Raw genomic sequence first — 8,958 nt, forward strand, 5'->3', positions numbered from 1 at the left:
TAGGCCACGTTGACTAACGCTAGCTAGCTATAATTTATCAGACTAATCTTAACCATCTGACATAAATATCACAAAATGAACACTGATATAGCGCAGTTAATACATATTATGTGATATTTCAGTAAAATTGGGTAATATTTATGACGGATGGTCAAGATTAGCCATGGATTGTTTCAGATGGTTAAACGTGCTTCACGGCTAGCTAACGTTAACGCTGCTGCTTTAAAGGTAATATTTTCGCTAGCTATAATTTATCTAGAGCACATCTCCGTTTCTGAAACAACCAGACACTAATGTTAACCATCCCACGTAAATATCAAAAAATGACCTAAACCCAATGCAAGTTTTATTTAAAACTTACTTCAACATGTGTTGTTCTTTCACGTAGATCCCGTTGTGTGTAGTTGCGTGAACTCTGGAAGTATTGTCCTTGTCCTCAATATTAAAAAGACGCCAGCGAATAAAAGTTTGGGGTGGCACCTGGGGTGGCCAATCAATCGGTCCACTCTCCAGTCCAGTTGGTGGCGGTAATGCGCCAAACCGTTGTTTGCCAACCGCCAATAAGCCTAAAAGGCAAAGAAGAAAGAAGATGCACGGAACTTCCGCTACCTGGTAACGAGCCACTACGGAAGGATTTTACTGTAACGCTTTTCCGGAACAATGACGGAAGCAACCAAGACACATGTGCGCGGCTCTACTGATGTATTAGGTAAATACTGCATAATTTACGTTGCTTTATGATTCACTTCATATTGATTAGATATTTTGACAGATTGCCTCATTAGCAGAAAAATACCCCATTTGCCCTTCCTACCCAACTTCCTTTCTGACTGTTTATTTTTGTTTTTTGGCTAACGTTAGCTCTTTTTGCCAAAAGGAAAGAGGCATAGTTAATACAGAAGGGTGAATTTAAACTTGCCTCGGTTATAGTCAGTCAGTGTCTGTTTAACTGGGCCCTGCGCCGCTTATGAGTAAAGTTCAGGAAAAAAAATTGACTGCCAGCAATGTAGTGAATTGTTGTCAGTAAATTGCGCATGTTTGTATTACACAGATGAGGATGAACTTCAGCACGGCGATAGCAGTGACCAGGGGGAATCTGATGGAGGAACAGACGATGGAGAAAGCGATGGAGAAAAACTGGATGACGGGAGTGATGGGGCGGAAGCAGAGGATGAAGGACAGGACGATGAGGAGGGAGACGAGCTCAACCCCAATGCTGGGTGGGCGGAGGCCATGGCTAAGGTTCTGGGGAAGAAAACACCAGAGAGTCAACCTACCATTCTGCTAAAAAACAAACAACTAGACAAGATAAAGCAGAAAGAGAAACAGGAACAGCAGGAGAGAAAGAATCAGGTACACAATAATGAGAGACTGAGTGATGTACATATAGAACCACTAGTCATAAACCCTCATGGATTAAGGGACTCGTGTATCCCAATTATCTCACAACCTCGCACAACGCTTAAAAAAATAAAATTTGTCTTATACATAGGTGGATAAGAAGCGAACATGGGAGATGATGTGCAGAGAGAAACCGGATGTGGTAAGAGACCGTGAATCCGAAAGGAATCTACAAAGAATTGCTACCAGGTATGTACACCTATTGCATTTATGGTTCATTGTTGACTTTCAGGCAACAAGATGACAATGAAAACATGTACATTAAATGAATGTTGAGGCGCGATCCAGGGTAAAACATGATTTTCCAGCTTCCTAGGAGGGGGCATTCGGGACATGTTTGCATGATGGAAGAAATTTGGAGTTTCTGATTATTTCAAAATTTTTATTGCCATAATTTCAACCAAATGCAAGCACATCAATGTCATAACAATAGGGAAAATTGGAAGTTTTTAAAATCTCACATTTTGATGTGAATCATTTTGTGACACGTTGCTCTCACATTTTCCACTACACTGCCACCTGCTTGTCTCTAGATAACTAGTAGCAGTGTTTGTTACAATATACAATGAGCATTAATGCAAGTTAGCAAGTTTAAAGTGCAACAAGCTCAGAAATGGCTGTCTGTTGTGCAATATCTTTTTTTTTCATGTATTAGTATCTTCAATTGAAATCATTCACCTGCTCAGTTTGAAACAGGTATTACATTGCTTTGCAGTGCCCATTTCAAATCAAATTTAAATCAGTTAGATTTGAATTTTGAAAAGTTAAGCCAACACTATTCATTTATGGGACAAGTATTAGCACAAAGCCACTGTCATCTCAACTGTTCTGTCGCAACCTGATTTTGACTGCCAGTCAATATAAGCAATGTATTTGCTATTGTTTATCCTCACTTTGGTTGCCATCTTCAAATTCCACAAGTCTGAGCATTGTTAAGTGCGTAGTGGTTAATTGTTAATTGAATGAACTGTTGCTATATCAGATGTGCTTTGTCTACAGTTTGCATGTGTTGTCCTTCAGTGTATGACTTGCCGTCAACAAGTCAATCAAAAGTCTTTTTAAAAAAATTTGACATTCCTACACTTTTAAACAGCATGGCTAGAGGTGGTGAAAGAATTGCCGCACTATATCTGTATGCTTTTGAAATATGGGTAATCTTGTGTCTTGATGTTATTGTACATTCAACATGTTTTTCAACATGAACAAAATTAAGTCAGTGGAATCAGTCATTAAATATGACTGAGTGAAATTGTTTGGCTGTAGCTGTAAAATAAGGCTATCTTGCCTCTACCCCTTGAATACAAACCTGTGAGCTGTAATGCAGAATTTTTCTTGTTTGATTCTCATTAATCCTCAGAGGGGTGGTCCAGCTCTTTAATGCTGTAAGGAAACACCAAAAAACTATGGATGAGAAAGTGAAGGAGGTTGGTGGCTCAGAGAGAAAGAAGGCCAAAATCCTCTCCACAGTTTCCAAGAAAGACTTCATTGATGTCCTAAGGAGATCAGAGGCGGGTGCTGATGTGGTCATGAAGAGGGGAAAGCAGACTGTGAGTTGAGTATAACAGTTATGTGTGATTTAAATAATGCTCAATTAAGGTTAGGTACACAATAGACTAGAGAATAATGGGGGACAAATTTACCCAAGGTGTGCCTATCGTAACAGTCAGAGGGCAATTCTCAAATCCCAGAAAGACAACACAGATGAGGACATAACACATACAAGCGTTTTTTTCTATGTATTAATTTTTCTGTTTTACCAATTCACATTTATTTTCCTCAATCCACCAAGCTGAGCCTCGATGCGTGTCTCTAATTTAGTGGTCGAGATCATATTGAATTGCACAATATCCTGTGATACCTGAGGTCCTGTCACCAAAGATCTTTCAGGAATCAGCAGGATAATGTCAGTTAAACTTTTAAAGTAGTATCTGTGATGTTAGGAAACGGTGACTACGTTGCTGTTGTGATGAAGCCGGGAGATGGAGTTACACCCCTCCTAGCCCCAATTCACCCCCAACAGATACCTACAATAGCACGCCTACTGGAAATTAAAAAAGGTCACTTACTTGCACAGTAAAATGTTGGAAGGTCAGCACCACTGCTAAATCTTTCCCCATTTTAGAGCTCTCCCATATTTTAAAGCATGGCCTATATTAATTTGACGGTGAGAGTGGTTGTGAGGTCGCTTGTGCCAACCAGTGCAAATCAATAAAAACTGAATGGAAAGAGGCAATATGGTGCAACAAGCTGCTGTTTCACATCAAGATTTGTAAAAGGAGAGTAATGGTTGCTTGCTTGGATTGAAAAGGGTTCAGCTTGAAGCTGACAATATTGCTCATAGCGAATCAGCCAACATGACTCTCTCTGTCAGCTGGGAGGCAAGGTTGGAAGTCCCATGAAGTTCCGTATGTCAAGTTTGAGAATGTTGGCTTGCTGTTGTTTTACTGACTACAAGAATAGGTTAATTCATAATGTGATATGTATCGCAGAGCGAAATCGTGGCTTGTGCCGTATCGCCTCTTTCCATTCACTTTTCATTGACGTGTGCTGTGCCACATTGTGTTCGGTGCGAATCCACCATGAACACGGTTGTTTTCCTGACTCCACCATGATAGAAACGTTGTCCCTCACAGGTCACACTGCTTCACAGGCTATCATGACCCCTCCTTTCTCCCATCTCAAATCCAACCCACACAACAAACCAAAACAAAACAATGGAGTGGAAGTACACATTATTGGTCTTACTTTTTCTTTTTTCTTTTTTAAGATTATTTTTTGGCATTTTCCACCTTTATTGGAAAGCAATAGTCGAGAGAGACAGGAAAGGCAGGGGAGAAAGAGGGGATGTCATGCAGCAAAGGGCCGAGGCCGGATTTGAGCCCAGGCTGCTGCGGTAAGGACTCAGCCTTATGCCTTATGTGGTACACACTCTACCAGGTGAGCCACCGGGGTGCCCCCCCGGGTCCTACTTTTAATCATATGTAATACCTTGTTCTCACCTAATCACCTGGTGTGATGTACAACAGGGTAAAACAGCTGCTTTATCAGTCATTCTGTGTGAAGCTCTGTGTTGTCAAACAATTAGCATTTTGAGTCTTCGTTTTTGCTCATTGTTAGTCAAAGCCATAGGGGTGCTGCAGCTAATAACACAAGTAATGGCTCTGTTAAGTGTATCAGCGCATCTATCAGCAGAGACAGACAGAGCCGGCACTAAAAATTGTCAATAGTACTGATAGTACTGTTAATGCTGATTCTTTGGCACACTTACATCCAACAGATCCGTTATTAATGTTATAATCTGCAGCTGTGTTTATCCTGCTATGCTAACATTACAGAGTACCAAGATCAGCTTGCCATGTTTTTAACCTTGATGTGGTTTTCAGAATCAGAATCAGAATACTTTATTCATCCCCGAGGGGAAATTTAACCTGTAGATGACAGCAGACTCACTAAAACACTCTAGGGTTTAGCTACTATTTAAAGTTATGCCTATATCATGAAAATGTAACTCAACTATGTTGTCTGTGTGTGTGTGACATCAATTGTGGGACCTTTCCTTTTGCGGTGGACCTGCAAGATCACCTCCCCCTTTGTGTCTTGGGACTTCATGAATTAGAAACAGAATGAATTTTGATCTGAACATCATAAACCATACTTGGTGGGAGTATGTCACGTGATTAGAAGCCGACGTGCCCTCGTCACACATCAGTGTTCGGAAGCACTGGTATCAGTAGACAGTAGATCAAAAGAGCTTTGTCTGTTGGTCTTAAATGTTTCAGTCAGGGCCATTGTCACTGGCTTTGGAATTAGTCAACCCTATATGCACTGTGGGTTTTTGCATTTGTTAGTAATGTGTGACATTATGAATTATAGTATTAATTGGGTGTCACCGGTCCATAGCTCATTGATAAGCCCATTGCAAATGGTCTACGTAACCCTTACTGTTTCTTCAGCTCATTTTGGTTAAATTTGATTTCACTCCCCTGCTGCCACCAGGTTCTCACCAGCATCACCTTGGGTGGCACGGTGGCGCAGCGGTTAGTGCTGTTGCCTCACAGCTGGAAGGTCCTGGGTTTCGAACCCCGGCATTGTCCAACGTTGGGGGTCCTCCCAGGTCATCCTCTGTGTGGAGTTTGCATGTTCTCCCCGTGTCTGTGGTGGGTTTTGTCCAGGTGCTCTGGTTTCCCCCACCGTCAAAAAAGACATGAAAGTTAGGGTTAATACTCCTGTCTGTGCCCTTGACCGAGGCATGGCAAGATGAACTGGAGTTGGTCCCCGGGTGCTGCATGGTGGCTGCCCACTGCTCCTAGCTACACAGCTAGGATAGGTTAAATGCAGAGCATAATTTCCCTATGGGGGTCAATAGTGTGTATGAAAAAAAAGAAAAGTTCCTATTGCTATGTTCTTAGTCACACCAGGTTTGTGGGACTGCAGATTTTTTTTGCATCGATATGTATTATCTCTGGAAAACAAAAGGTCAGGCTGGAACATGTGAATGTTTTCAAAAACCTACCCACAGCCATTGAAATTCTGTTACACTTTGCCCTTTATATGTACTCTGGATGGTGAACATAGGGAAGCAAGGAAGGGTGGCACCGTTGAGAGAGCGGGCCCTCCAACAATGTGTTGGGTGGAGAACGGGCCCTTGCAAGTGATTCAGATTGCCACCTCAGAAATACGCCTGTGTTCAACGTACTAATGTTAAATAAAAAAATGGTGCCATTTGCTATATATGCCCTCAAAAAGGCAAACACATCTCCATCATGTTTTTTTTTTGTGAAATAGTCTGTAGCAATTATAAACTTATTCTACACAACGATAAAAACTATAAATAAACCTTAAAAAACTGTTCATAACCTTCGGTGTCATTCATTTCCTCTGAGATTATGTAAAATATAGGAAGTCGTTCAAAGGATAGTTTCTTTTAATGGTACAGAATTTCTGATTCTGGTTCTGATTCGAAACTGTTATTTCATTATGCGCCCACTAGGTGGCACTGTTGACTATGGATAGCTCGCAGCCGCGAAGCTGTGACATAATTGCAGAACGTGAGACTGAAGAATTCTTGAATTTAAAGGAGCATTTTGATTTTAATGAGTACTTGGCTTTAAGTTTCATTGTAATGCTAGTGATGATTTCATGTGTTCAGGCTGCCGGAGCAGAGGACAAGCCTGCTTGGAGTGTCCTTCAAGAAGATTTTATGATGGGGGCTTCAATGAAAGACTGGGACAAAGAAAGTGAGGAGGAGGAGGGTGAGCCAGAGTCACCAGGTGTGTAATGAATGGTAAGTCGTGCAGAGACTATCCATACTACAGTGACTGTGGACATGTCACTAAACCCGCCCAACGAGGAAGGTGGAAGACCATGGGATCTGTCAGGGAGCTGGAGCTAAACTGTGCTAAACACCTAATAAGGAGAATGTGATGAAAACTGTTCCTGTTCTTCCGTGCAGAAGTAGTTTTCCCCGGCTGAAACTCGAGGAATTTGACATGGCTCTGTGTTGAGGTTCCTCTATCAATTATTTTTCATAATCTGCTGTTTTGTCTTTTTGGCTACATTGAAACCGTGGCTATTGAATCACCTGTACGAGTTTTGTACCCACCATCACTCTGTAAATATTTTGTTACCAATTCTAGATTTAAATAAAAAGACATGTCTTTTAGTTGCTATGATTGTTGGGATGTTACAGGGTATACAAAGGGGCTTTATCATGTCATTTTTGATTGTGTTAGTGATGCCATACGTGAAGTTAGTTTTCTCGCTTCTCTTCACCTGTTAAGGGCTGAAGTAGACCATCATATTCTATGCAAAGCATTCTGACATTAAACTCTTTGTGACCTCACAGGGGAAATGTGTGTACCAGATAGCACAGGCCAGCTGGTGACGGTTAAATAGCTGTCATACTATGCATAAACCTCCGGTTTAATGAGACCCCTGCCTGTTTCTACTGGGCTGTTGCCAAGGCGCTACCTTCCCCACCCATTTTACATTGACCTTTGGAGGTGAACTGATGTAGCGTTGATAGTTTTGCCTACTCTTCCCCCCCCCCCTCCCGCCGTTTTGCTTTGCTGTGCTCTTCCCCATTCCGGTGTCTAGCTCCTGCCACACAGCGAGTGGAAATATTTGCCGAGAGCCATATTGCCACAAGGAGGATGCCGGTGCGTCTCTGCAGACCTGTCTGCGCCATGTAGAATGCTCATTTGTCATGGCAACACTGTGGCCTGCCACTGTGGAATGCCAGCCTTCCCCTGGCCCTGTTGACACACAGGACGGGCTGCCATATCTCCTCATTTACTGCCTCTATCCTATCCGTCTCTCTCTCCCACGACTTGCCTCTCCCGACCTCTCTGTGCTCCCCGCCGTCAGAGGCCTTAGTTCTACGGCTTTAAACATCATCGTGTGTGTCTGTGGATTAAATCTATAGGTGTCACTCAGCTGTCGTATCTGGGAAAGGTGGAGTAGCACTCCCACAGCAGGTTCACATGCTCATGAGCTGTTGTAAGCCTGCATTATTTCTTCTATTTTGTGCTATATTGTCCAGTATGCTGTTAGAGTAGTAGTCATAGGTGTGAGCAGGTGTTGGGAGGACCATGCAGTGACTGCCTCAGCATGAGATATCTCCCCAACTCCCCTTTCACCAACCCAAACACACACACTCACACCTCTGCAGGCCTCACATCTGTCTCGGTGGGTACTGATTTACTGACAACATCTGGTTTACAACAGTGCTGGATGCTGAGATTTTTTTTCTTTCTTTCTTGAACTTGTCTCTAGTGATAAATGGCTGTCTTTGGTTGGGTTGGGGTATGGGGGGGTTCTTTGGAGATGGGCAGGCAGTAAGCCTTGGGAAATGAAAAGGGAGAATTTTTTGGAACATAAATGTAAATCAACCCAAGCTTACACGAGGCATTGGAAGTATGGGAGAGCAGAAGGAGACGAGGAGGTGGTGAAGGCGTCTTCCCTGTTGTGGTCTGACATGATCCAATCATGGAGAGACAGGTGTAAGGATTAGAGTAACCCTATTTCTAGTTCCTTGTTCCCTCCACCGGTAAAAAGACCAGAACCTGTTCAGTTTTGTTGATCCCTGTGGGGTGGGGGGTTGATATTAGGGCTCTCGTCATTGGCTTGTTTTTTTTCTCAACCTCAAAGGAGTCCCAACTGTAAATCATGCTCATAGTGTATACTCTGCCCTAGTCTGAATTTAAGGAGAAAACCCACATCAGAGATTCTGCATGGTCCGAGTTGTAATCACTAGAATTTAAACTATATGAAGTTGCTTTAACTGGTGGAAAATGTAGACACCCCCACTCCCCCCCACACACACACACACATTTTTCCTTTCATGTATTTTGAAATCAGCCAATAGGTTTACTAGTGATTTTGTACATCTGTTGGAAGGGATGTCTCAGTATCATGTAATACCCCCCAGCATGATTTACAACTTAATACCCACAGCCGCCCCCCCTCCCCCCATATCAAACCAACCCAGAACCCACTGGTCCAGAAGTACCAGTACCACACACAGACACACGTGCTCCACATGGCCAGGGTTTAACG

General features: G+C 42.6%; 1 protein-coding gene across 1 annotated transcript; it reads left to right on the forward strand.

Moving 5' to 3' along the window:
- The first annotated feature begins 660 nt into the window (after positions 1 to 660).
- On the forward strand, positions 661 to 7,093 carry rrp15 (ribosomal RNA processing 15 homolog). The gene is made up of 5 exons (XM_056286707.1): positions 661 to 709; positions 1,052 to 1,353; positions 1,493 to 1,590; positions 2,759 to 2,948; positions 6,551 to 7,093. Exons 1-5 carry the CDS (start codon positions 661 to 663, stop codon positions 6,677 to 6,679), a joined length of 768 nt encoding a protein of 255 aa, XP_056142682.1. The 3' UTR covers positions 6,680 to 7,093.
- The last annotated feature ends 1,865 nt before the right edge of the window (positions 7,094 to 8,958 follow it).

The sequence above is a fragment of the Lampris incognitus genome, chromosome 9 (assembly GCF_029633865.1).
Source record: "Lampris incognitus isolate fLamInc1 chromosome 9, fLamInc1.hap2, whole genome shotgun sequence".
Classification (NCBI taxonomy): Eukaryota; Metazoa; Chordata; class Actinopteri; order Lampriformes; family Lampridae; genus Lampris; species Lampris incognitus.